Here is a 12,286-nt window from a genome sequence, read left to right on the forward strand (position 1 = left end):
AACTATCTCTAATTCCCATTTCAAAAAAAAATTATATAAACTTTTATTAATTTTTTTTAAATATAAAATTACAACAACTGCTATTACTTAGCTAAAATTAACTATCAAAAATTAACTAAAAAGGTTGACTATCAAAAATTTTTTATTAACTTGTTAGATTAAATTATTCAAATTATATCTTTAAAATATTTTTTAATAAATGTTTAACATAATTAATTAAGAATTTTATAAATTAAAAAACTTATAATACAATTCTGAAAATAAAAAATATTACAGATGAATATTGTATTGTATAATTAAAAATAAAATAATAAATATATATTCTGTGTAAAATAATTATTTTTTTATAATTTATTTTAAAGGCTATATCATAAATCAGCATAAAGTTTTGACATTGATCAAAAATAAAATAAATCCAAAACTCCCCAACTTCAACCCAATAACAAAAAGATAAAAATAACTAATTTCTCCTGTTAGAGTAGGGCTGTGCAATTGGTCGGTTCGGTTTTAAACCGAACCGAATTGAAAAAATAAAAAATCGAAGTATAAAAATATTAAAAATCAAAAAAATCGATTATAAAAATATAATCAAATCGAATCGAAGCGATAAAAATCGATTCGGTTCAGTTCGATTCAAACCGAAATCTGTAATTTTTTTTAATTTTCTATTTTTAATTTCAGTAGAATAATTTAATAAATATTTCACATAAATTTCATAAATATTGTTTGAATACATAATAATAATATTTAAAAAATCCATAAAAATTCATATAAAATTTAAAAATATATATAAAATCAGTATTTCTATGTATAAAATTGGTTTTTTGGTTTTTCGATTATTTAACACGTTTAAACTGAACCAAACCGAAAACTGAATAAATTGAAAAATATTAATCGAACCTAACCAAACATTTTGATTAACCGAACCATTAAACCGAAATTGATCGGTTCGGTTCGGTTTTTCGGTTCAGACCGATTTATGCTCTCCCCTAGTTAGACCTGGTCTGATTCTGTTTTATTCCTGAAATCAAGAATTGGAGACTGGAGAGCAGAGTTCAAATTTTGACTTCAGTTTGATTTTGATTTGGTCCAGTCCAACAAATTATTTTTTAAGAAATTGCTGATTTAAATTGGACTGATGCAGGTTTTTTTTTTTTTCAACATGCTGTTACAATTGTATTTAAAGGCCTAATGGGCCAAAAGAAAAGGAGATATAGGCCTAAAAGTCTAAAGGCCAAATTCAAATCCACAAACTTAGATTCAATTAAACTAAAAAGAATTAATTTTTTTTATTACAAATAAGAAAATTATTCAAAAAATCAATTAAATTAAATTTTTATAAAATTTTTCATTTCAAATAGTGAGATAATGTATACACTCAATAATCTCTAGGGTGAGCTTAAATCAATTTGAATTGAAAAATTAAATCGAAACAATTAATTTCAATTTAATAATTTGATTAATCAGAAAGTTCGATTCGATTAATATTTTTCAATTTATTAGATTTTTAGTTCGATTTGATTTAAACGTGTTAAATAATCGAAAAATTAAAAAAATCAATTATATATATATTTTTATTATTTAAAATATTAATTTTATTTATACTTTTAAATTTTATATAGATTTATATGAATTTTTTTAAATATTATTATTATATATTCAGATAATATTTATTAATAAATTTATGTGAAATATTTATTAAATTATTTTACTATCCTTTTATTCTGCCTTGGCAAAAGTTTTATTAGCAAAGACACTTCTTCTATTTTTATTCTATCTTCTATTTTTATTTTATCAGAATTCTTTGTATGTTTGATATTATTATAAATATTCATATATATTTTTTTATTTTTATTATTAAAAATTACTAATCGTTTGGTTTTTCGTGGACGCATTTGAAAATTTTGCAATATAGTTTTTTTAGAATTAAAAAATTAAAAAAAATTATAAATTTTAATTTAAGCTGAACCGATTTTTATCAGTTTAATTCAATTCGATTATATTTTTATAATCTATTTTTTCAATTTTTAATATTTTTACAATTCAATTTTCAATTTTTTTAATTAGATTCGATTCGAAATTGAATTAACCGATTACACAGCCCTAATAATCTCAAGCTAGGTATGACAAAAATCTAAAACAAGGATAAGCGTGAGATTGTCAAAGTCTAATACAAGCTAACCGACAAGTTGGCGTTTATCGAGGTTCAATAATTGATTCCGTGACCTTATTTACAGACGGTGTAGAGTTGCTTTGTGATTGAAAATTGCTGGTGGAGATACTTTTAAACGTAAAAGTAGGCTGGTTTGGTTCAGGAAGCTTTGTTTTTTCACCGCTTAGCATAGAAACTACGGCTGCCATTGATGGCCTATCAGCAGCATGATCTTGTGCACATAAAAGTCCAATATTTACACATCTGCTTACTTCTGTAGAGGAAAATGAGTCCATCAATGCTTCATCTATCATTCTTACACCCTTGCTTTCAGACCATGATTGCCATGCCTGCAAAATATTTGCATTTTCTTCCCAATTAAGTTCGAAATCTAAATCAAGGAAAAAGAACAACATCAATGTGATTATAGTGCTGACTTACATAAGATAGAAGACTCATGTTTTGTTCATCATATTGGAAGCTGCTAGTCTTCCTACCACTGACAATTTCCAAGATCAATATTCCAAAGCCGAACACATCAGATTTCTCTGAAAATATGCCACCAAACAAATATTCTGGAGCCATATAACCTCTGTATTTGAGAAGAGAACTAAAGTATTTAGCACTTGTACGTTATGTTTTATGGACGATGTTACCAGCTAGCATGAAAGCGCAAGCATTTTGGTAAATAAAATTGCTTACATTGTTCCTACAACCTTGTGAGTGCTTCCCAAATCTTGTGTGCCTTCAAAAATTCTTGCTAAACCAAAATCTGATATTTTTGGATTCATCTTCTCATCCAAAAGAATATTACTCACTTTTAAATCTCTATGTATAACCCTTAAACAAGAATCACGATGAAGATAAAGAAGTCCTCGAGCAACTCCCATTATAATGTTAAAACGTTTAGTCCAATCAAGCTCAGCCTTTCTTGTTGTATCTGATCAATATATATGATAACATAAGTTCATTTTACACGCACTACAAAATAAAATGATTATAAGAAATTAGAAAAAAAAAATCAGAAGGAAAACCAACCAAATAGATAAGTATCTAAACTTTTGTTCGGCATGTATTCGTAAACTAATATCTTCTCTTCTCTTTCAATGCAGCAACCTAAGAGCCTGACAAGATTTCTGTGTTGGAGTTTGGAGATCAACTTCATCTCAGTCTTGAACTCTCCTATGCCTTGACTAGAGCTACTAGAAAGTCTTTTAACTGCCACATCCTTCCCATCTAATGTTCCCTAATATCCATACAAAATAACACTCCATGTTTTATTTTCTCCAATGAAGTAAAACATTTTTGCCTTTGGAAAAGAAAATTGAAGTACCTACCCTGTAAACCGGACCATAGCCTCCTTGCCCAAGTTTGTTCTCTATATCAAAGTTGTTAGTTGCAAGCATTATGTTATTGAAATCAAATAAAGGCAACTCTATTGAATCTTCATTTTCTCTAGACGTGTCACTTGGAGCTGCAAAATCAAAGCGTTTGTGTTTCTTTAGCATCCATCAGTAAGCACAAAATTCAAATCAATAAGCTTAGCCTTTATTAGCACTTTAAGCTGCCAAAACTTTTTTTTAAGGACTTTTTCTATAATGTCTTGTAAAACATTGGTTGTTTGTTACTAGACATCATATGAACATATCCATTTCAAATTCAACATTTAAGTCAAATCTAGTTGCCTGATCATTGTACAACATCATTAAAGTAGCAATCAGTTTCTTACCATTTGTTTTAGGCTTAGACCTTTTCTTCGCTCTCCACCTCATGAAACAACAAATCATGGAACCAATGAGGATGACAGATGAAACAGTAATAACACTGACAATGATCCCAATTAGTAATCCCTGTGCAAGAAAAGAATAAAATGGAAACAAAGAAATTCACAAGTTGTTCAATTGTAATTACTTTCACCCAATTCTGTAAGCGCAAGGCGAAGATTAAGATCTTGTCCACCAAAGGGTAACTCATGCATATCCAAAAGGTTTGTTGTCCAAACCAAACAGCCTATTCCATCTACATATGAATAACCTGAGCAAGAACAGTTACTCAAGCAACGCTGATGGCACTCGTTTTTGTCTAAAACCTTCAAGTATACATGCCAATCAGGAAGTTTTAACCCACCAACCTTCAAGAATCCATCTGGTTTTCCTCCTTGTGCATTAACAGAACTTGTATTTCCCCCACAACTTAATTCAGTTCGCCTGATACATCCTCCGGTCCAGTTTCCTTTCCTCCATTCGTCGTCCGACTTTGGCACAAACCCTTTCAAGCATCTACAGGTTAGATTTGGTGCATATCTCTGGCAAACCCCGAACGGTCCGCAGGCTCCATAGACTTCACAGGGAGTGACTGGTGCCTCCCACCTTACAAACCAGCCCCTCTCTTTCAGCCAACACAAGAACCTTAAAACTCCTGCTGGTGAAACCACAAACATTGAGTAACTGCAGTTCCTGTGTACACTAACAGTGAGATAAGCAATTCCAGGCTGAAGACCTTCTATAACTGTGAATCCACTTTTATAATCAGCATCCATTTCTGGTGTTCCGATGAACTTGGTTTTGCCCCACGGCCCACTTCTCCAGTGAGGTTTCGATCCCTTCCAAACGAAGGCTTGTGGCGGTGTCAACGGTGGTACACCAGCAGTAAAGTCCCCAATAGATGGATCATTGTTACTTTTCCAGGAAGTTAAAGCAAGTCTCATCCCAGTTGTTTCATTGTAGGCTAACCATGTGCCTGGAAAGAGAGAATCAGTCGGATGCTGAGAGCTTTTCCATAGATCATCTCCTGTTATACTGTTCCTCAAAATGAAGTTTCCGTCATCTGAGAGCACAGCAATTGAACTATTCGATTGCCTAGAAATATTCGTCGACCAGATAGTGTTCCTCTGCCCATCCAGAAGCCTCAGATTCCCATCACTGCCAATTGTGAGACTCGCTGAGGAAGATGTAATGGGATTCTCTCTGTTTGCCACCCAAATCACAGTCTGAGGAGAAGCTTCCTTAAACCACATTCCCACGTATTGATTACGAGAATTATTGTTAGGAGTAAAGAAACCCAACTCAAAAATTTGACGAGGAGAGTTTAGAGTTTGTTCTGGTGAGACAGCTCTGGTTGTAGTTATGTTATAAATTACAGAACAATACGCAAATGAGAACAAATTGAACAAGAAGAAACACAAAAATCCAGACTTCACCATGAACTCTCTTCTACCCATGTTATTTCTAAAATGCTATTACCATCTTCCCTGACATGAAAATAATAGAATAATAAGATCGATATTATTACAAGAATTGATTAATCTTGACTGGAGCAGCACTTTCCACTTTCAAGGAATACGAGTCTTCCCCACTAATAGAGAGCATAAGAAGAGGGAAATAAAGACATCAAATCGGATTTTTCCTTCTCTGGCATATCGATTTCCGACACGCAACTATTGGCCGTAAACGAAAAAAACGTTGTAGCGGTCAACCTTTCACATATGATTGTGGATCTTTGGCACGTGCTCACCGTGATGAACATGGGTGAAAGCGAAGCACGCGTTTCGCAAGTCGCAAATGTTTGTCGGCCCGAATATTTGTTGTACTCTTAAATCATAGAAATAAGTTGAATTAAATTCATATAAATTTGTTTAAAATTAAATAAAACTTTTTTGATAAAAAACAAAATAAATTTTTTTAACTAATTAGAATGTCAAATAAATTTTTATATAATATAATATTATTTTTAATAATAAAATATTAATTTTTATAATTTTAAATATAAAAAATTATTATTTTTTATAATTTTTATTTATTTTATTTTTTATATATATTAAAATTATAAATATTTTTTTATTAAATTTTCAATTATATTCATTTTAAATATATTAATTTTTATTAAATATTAATAAATATTTTACATTTTTTTAAAAAACGAAATAAAATTATAATAATAAATTTATATGTATTATAGTTAAAAAAATAAATAATAATTTTAAAATAATAAATAATAAAAAATTATAAAATAGAAAGAGAAGTATTTTAATTAATATAAATTTTAAAAAATAGAATAGTAAATAATTTTTAAAACTTTTATAAAAATAAATTTTTTATATTAAAATAATATTATATTATTAAAAAATATTATATTGAATAAAATTTTATTTGATTTTTGAGTAAATTATAATCTAAATTCTTGAATAAAAATATAAAAATTTAATTAGATTATATTTTTTAAATTGAATAAGGTACTATATAAATATTAACTTTTTAAATATTAATTATATATAAAATTAATAAATTTTATTTTAAATATAATAACCGATAATTAAACAAGTTAATTTTCATTAAGCAAATATTTTTTTTAGTCTCCTTACCTTATCCCTTGCACATTCAGCAATCTAGAGGCAAAGCCAAGCAAAAACCAAAGCAAACCCACAGAAGTCATCAAAGGAAAGACGGCGAGGGAAACCATCCACAACATGCCGACTAAAACTGTACAAGCAAAACTCCCTTCCCTTGCCTAGAGGTAGAGGAAAACACCAACAATATCACAGAACTACCAACGAGAAGGTGAAATCGAAAACCGGAGACCGAACTCTTTTCCGAACTTTCCTCTCTTCGCACACTTTCTTTGTGTACCAGTCTTTTCTTATTTTCTTAAAGGATGCAATAATGACCAGACAAGACAAACGATTTCTTTTGTTTTTTAACTGTTTAGTCTCACTTTTGAGTTTTTAATCCTCCGTTTGGTGAAGTTAAGCTTTAGTTTGGGTCACGGCCGGAAAGGGCAACATGTAGCCAATCTTCTTCCCTGATGGTCAAGTTTTTGGTGATGATGGCTGTGATCAGCTAATTGCAGGATAGTTGTTGTTATTCTCTCCTTTGAAAGCGTCAGCCCTGTTCCCGAAGTCTTCCAACCAAGACTGAAGTTTCTCTGTTTTTGCGTGTTACTCCTTTTTCAATTGCTGTTTCTAGTTATGATGCAGTGGCGCTCCTGTTGTGCTTGCCTTTTTGATGATGCTCTACTTTTTCAAGGATTGTATGTTCCCGTGGAAGATAACGTGAAGCGGCGGAGCTAGCTGCGTTGGTCTCTTGGCAGACCAAGCAAGGCGGTGGATTGGAAGATATTCACATTAAAAGTGATAAATTATTGTAAATTATTGTGACGCGGGACATGTCAAATAGATCGACAGATTATCAAGACGCATTCATTGTGACGACAGACGCATTCATTGTGACGCGAAACAGACATATCAAATAAATGGTTAGATTGTCAAGACGCGTTCACAAGATATTATGAAACATATCAAAATTGAAAAATTCTATATTCACTTCATTAAAAATAATGTAAATCTTATTCTATAAATAATTATTTTTAGATGAATTAATAATAATTTTTTTTCGTATTTAATAGTAAAATAACAAAGTAAAAATTTAAAGTGGACAAACAGAAAGAAAGTAAGGAGAAATGACACCACAAGCATTTGCATAAATTAATATTTTTATTTTGACGTGACTCACGTGCTTTAGTTTTTATATTTTTTATCTTTTATCATATAAATTGATTTTTTTTAACCGCAAATTAATGTAAAAAACCGACTGAATCGAATTGATTTAAAAATTTAGTTCGATTTTTTATATATTTTAGTTTGATTCGATTTTGATTAGAAAAAAATTAAAAAAATCGAATCGAATCGATTAGTGATAATAATATATTTTTTCAATAATATAGAGAAATTAAATAAGATTAAAATATTTTAATTAAATTTTAAAATATTAAAAATAAAATGTAAAAAATAAAAAAATTATTAAAAATCGAAACCGATCAAACCGAACCGAATCGAATCGAATCAGACCGGTTCGGTTCGATTCGGTTTCTGATCAAAATCGATTCGATTCGATTTTCATAAACACTAAAATTTCGATTTTCTATTTATTCGGTTCGGTTTGATTTTGAACCGAACCGACCGAATGCTCACCCGGTAAGCACCAGCCCATGATTTTTTTATTTTTTAATTATTAAAATATTATAATAATATTCATTAACTAATATATTATTCTTATATTATATTAATTTAATAATTATATTTATTTTATATTTTTTATTGTAATTAATTATTTATAATATATTTTATTAATTTTAATATATTTTATAATAATATTATAATTAAACAATACTAATTATAAATTTATTTATCTATTATTAAATAAATATAAAAAATATTAAATTAATTAATTAATATAAATATTTACAATTATAAAAAATAAATTTATTTTTATTTTAAACTGATATTATACAATAATATATAATTACAACATAATATTAATTTTATAATAATATACATAATTAAAGAATAATATTAATTTTAGGATATTAAAATTATATAGGGTGAGTAATATTTTTAATTTAAATATTAATAATAAAATATATTAATATTTAGAATTATAAAATAAAATTATATCATTAATTAATTTATTCTACGATAAAATTAATTAATTTATTTATTTTTCTTTGATAAATTATAAATAATTCAGTATTTTTATATAATATTTAATAGTAAAATAATATAATAACTTTAAATATTTTATGCATATTGTTTATAATTTATTAAAGAGAAAAAATAAATAAATTAAATAATTAATTCAATAAAGTGATTTTATATATGTTTAATATCATAATAGCAAAATAATATTATAATTTTAAATATTTTTATGTATAGTCTTTTATTATTAACTTTTATAATACTTTTGTATATTAAAAATATTTTTTTAAAATATAATAATTTTTTATAATTGGTTTTAGTAATTTGTAGAATTATAAAACATTATTATGTGATTAAAATACTATTGGTACTATTTAATCAAGTATTATTATATTAATTTATTAAAATAATAAAAAAAATTATTATTAGATAAATATATACAATATTATTAAATTATTTTTATATATTTAATCAAAATTAAATTATTTTTATATATTTTATCGTACTATAATATTAATTTTCTAACTATAAAATTATTTAATAAAATAATTTTTTATTAAAAAATTAATAATAAATTTTATTAAATATTAATATATTAAAATTATAAAAATTATTTATTATTATAAAAATATAATAAAAATATTTTATTATAATATATTAATAATTAAAAAAATAAAAACATATGGCGACCTTAAACGGCACTCGCCATTATTTATCTTTTTATTTTATTATTTATTTTTAAGAGGTCAGGCGATGATTTAATTTTTTTTAATGAGTAAAATATTTTAATTATATTAATTTAATGAGTAAAATATTTTAATTATATTAATTAATTCATATAATTATAATATTTTAATAATTAAAAAAATTAAATCATCGTTAATATATTATTTTTATATAATGTTAATTTAATAATTTTATTTATATTATATTTTTTATTATAATAAATTTTTTATATTATATTTAATAAATTAATATAATAATAATGTAATTAAATAGTATCATTAATCCTATATATATTTAATCATATAATAATATATTTCATAACTCTCTAAAATATTAAGATATTAATATTATTTTGTAATTCTGTACAACGTATAATATAGCACTCCAATGAAAATAAATTTAATTTTTATAATTTTAAATATTTATATGAATTAATTAATTAATTTACTTATTAATTATTTAATTTAGTGTTCTTATATATATATATTTAGTAAAGATAAATAAATTTATAATTAATATTATTTAATTATAATATTATTATAAAAATATATTAAAATTAATAAAATATATTATAAAAAATTTATTAGAATAAAAAATATAATATAAATATAATTATTAAATTAATATAATATAAAAATAATATATTAATTAATTAATATAATTATAATATTTTAATAATAAAAATAAATAAATAATCATCTGCCACCATTTAAATTGTTTTATAAATAAAAATAAATAAATAATAATTTGACGCTATTTAAAATGACATTAATTTTTACGGTTCCTCAAACAGACGTCAAAATATTCTTTTCAAAATATTCTTTTCAATTACAACTTGACAGTTTAAATTTAAATTCATAAATAATTTTTTTGAATTTTAAATTCACAGATAAAAATTTTTACTCTTAAATTAGTAAAAAGCCCACATTATCATGTATATATTATCTTGTCTTTACTTTTTAATTTTTATAAAAAGGACTATACACGAGTGATATTTATAAAAAAAATCCTGCAAAAACTTACACCGTTGGGGATTTGCCCAATTCCCTAGCAGTTATAAATTAAAGTCTTCATGAAATCTTTGGTAGCTGTAATTCACGCAAAAACTTACACCGTTGGGGATTTGCCCAATTCCCTAGCAGTTACAAATTAAAGTCTTCATGAAATCTTTGGTAGCTGTAAGCCAGCCACCTCAGCGGCAAATAAGAAGCTAGTAAAATACTCCTTTAATCGTACCAAAAAACAAGAGTTGGGAAGCTAACTATTTCATAAAAACATTTCATCAAACATCTGAAGTGCTTTGTTCAATACGTAAGATCAATTGGCCGAGAGAAGCAAAGAGCCCATATGGCATCTTGTAACTTGGACCGCTGTCTATTCCTGTGCTTATTCCCTGCCTAGTCTCTCACCATGAAAACTGCAACTCTCCTTGTTAACTCTCTCACCACCGCTTTCCTGATTAGTTCTTTTTCTGCTTTTTCATATTTTTTCCTTGATCGCGACTCTGCTTTTTTCGTGTTAGTTCGATTTTTAATTAATTAATACCATACTTGTATGCTTATTTGTTTTTTATGTAAATTTTATATAAATAGGCTTGAAAGCCATTACCATAGCCCCTGAAGGTCATGGGGGCTCTTTTATTTGGCATTTCAGTAGAAATGGAACAGTATCTGGAGTTGCATGTTCAGCCAAAATAAAAACTCTTTTTATGGAGAGCTATTCTCAATAGTCTTCCAGCTTAGGGACAAAGGAAGCATACCCACTCAAAAGTTCAAGAAGCTCGTCGAAACCAGAGCCGTCCGGAACGTCCTCGCCTCTACCACGATCGTCGCAACACCCATCCCACTCAAGTTGTTTTCAAATTAAAATTAAAATTAATAAAAATTAAAAAATTAAAATTAAATCACACCAAATTTGTAATTATTGGATTTGATTGATTGCTTTGCTGGATCGAATTTGTAATTATTTCACCCTCTTGTATATTTACCATATCGGACATATTAGATGCAATTCACTGCATTGGTAAAAAAATTAAGTAAATTCTCGGAGGCAATGCTTACAGACATTAAATGGGATGTGAGCTCAGCCTATTAAATTGTGTTGAGATGGAGAAGCTGAACCATGGGCTTAGCTGAACCATGGGCTGATCTAAAGGATTTTGTAAATGAGTCACATCCCACATTGCCTATTGTTGTGATCCCAACAAACAATCCAATTTTAATTTTTAAATTGGACCCAGACTGCATATATATTAGGGGGGTCGATTCCAATTCTCCCCATGAATCGACTTTGAATTGGCTTGATTTAAATTTTTTTACTGGTTAATTTGATTCTCTTCAATTTTTAGTGTATCTAAATAAATAATATATTCTAAAATTACCATTTTTAAATAGTAACTGTTTGAAACTGAACCATCGGTTTTCACCCGAAACGGGGCCGTGGCCGCGTTTACACACGTGCTCTTATTATTCTCCATACTGCCCGAGTTTGCACAAAACATGAGCCAGAGCGTTCGCCGAGCGCTTCACAAAAAACAGTGACCAACCAACCAGGCAAGCGTCGCTCGTAGTCAAAACAGTTTCTGAGGGAAGTCCTAATACAATTTTGAACAGAAACTCCACCATTTAATAGATCAAGTTTCACATTTTACAATCAGATTCGTCAATTATATCTCCAAAGCTCAAATCAGAAGCGACTGTAAACCAAACGCGAGAGTCACAGTCTCACATTTTGACTTCAGTTTGATTTTGATTTGGTCCAGTCCAACAAATGATTTTTTAAGAAATTGCTGATTTAAATTGGACTGATGCAGGTTTTTTTTTTTTTTTTTTTTTTTCAACATGCTGTTACAATTGTATTTAAAGGCCTAATGGGCCAAAAGAAAAGGAGATATGAGCCTAAAAGTCTAAAGGCTAAATTCAAACCCACAAACTTATATT

At 27.2% G+C, this 12,286-nt stretch overlaps 2 protein-coding genes across 5 annotated transcripts in view; both read right to left on the reverse strand.

Moving 5' to 3' along the window:
* The window catches only part of LOC110607624 (G-type lectin S-receptor-like serine/threonine-protein kinase B120), a 31,577-nt gene that overhangs the window by 3,818 nt on the left and 15,473 nt on the right, over positions 1 to 12,286 (reverse strand). The window lies entirely within an intron of this gene.
* LOC122722120 (G-type lectin S-receptor-like serine/threonine-protein kinase At1g61370) lies at positions 2,108 to 5,579 on the reverse strand. The gene is made up of 7 exons (XM_043951943.1): positions 4,054 to 5,579; positions 3,882 to 4,000; positions 3,490 to 3,626; positions 3,191 to 3,398; positions 2,855 to 3,092; positions 2,594 to 2,744; positions 2,108 to 2,502 (listed from the first exon to the last, which is right to left on the reverse strand). The coding sequence occupies exons 1-7, from the start codon at positions 5,370 to 5,372 to the stop codon at positions 2,197 to 2,199; spliced, it is 2,478 nt and encodes an 825-aa protein (XP_043807878.1). The 5' UTR covers positions 5,373 to 5,579; the 3' UTR covers positions 2,108 to 2,196.

Source organism: Manihot esculenta, chromosome 16 (genome assembly GCF_001659605.2).
Source record: "Manihot esculenta cultivar AM560-2 chromosome 16, M.esculenta_v8, whole genome shotgun sequence".
NCBI lineage: Eukaryota > Viridiplantae > Streptophyta > Magnoliopsida > Malpighiales > Euphorbiaceae > Manihot > Manihot esculenta.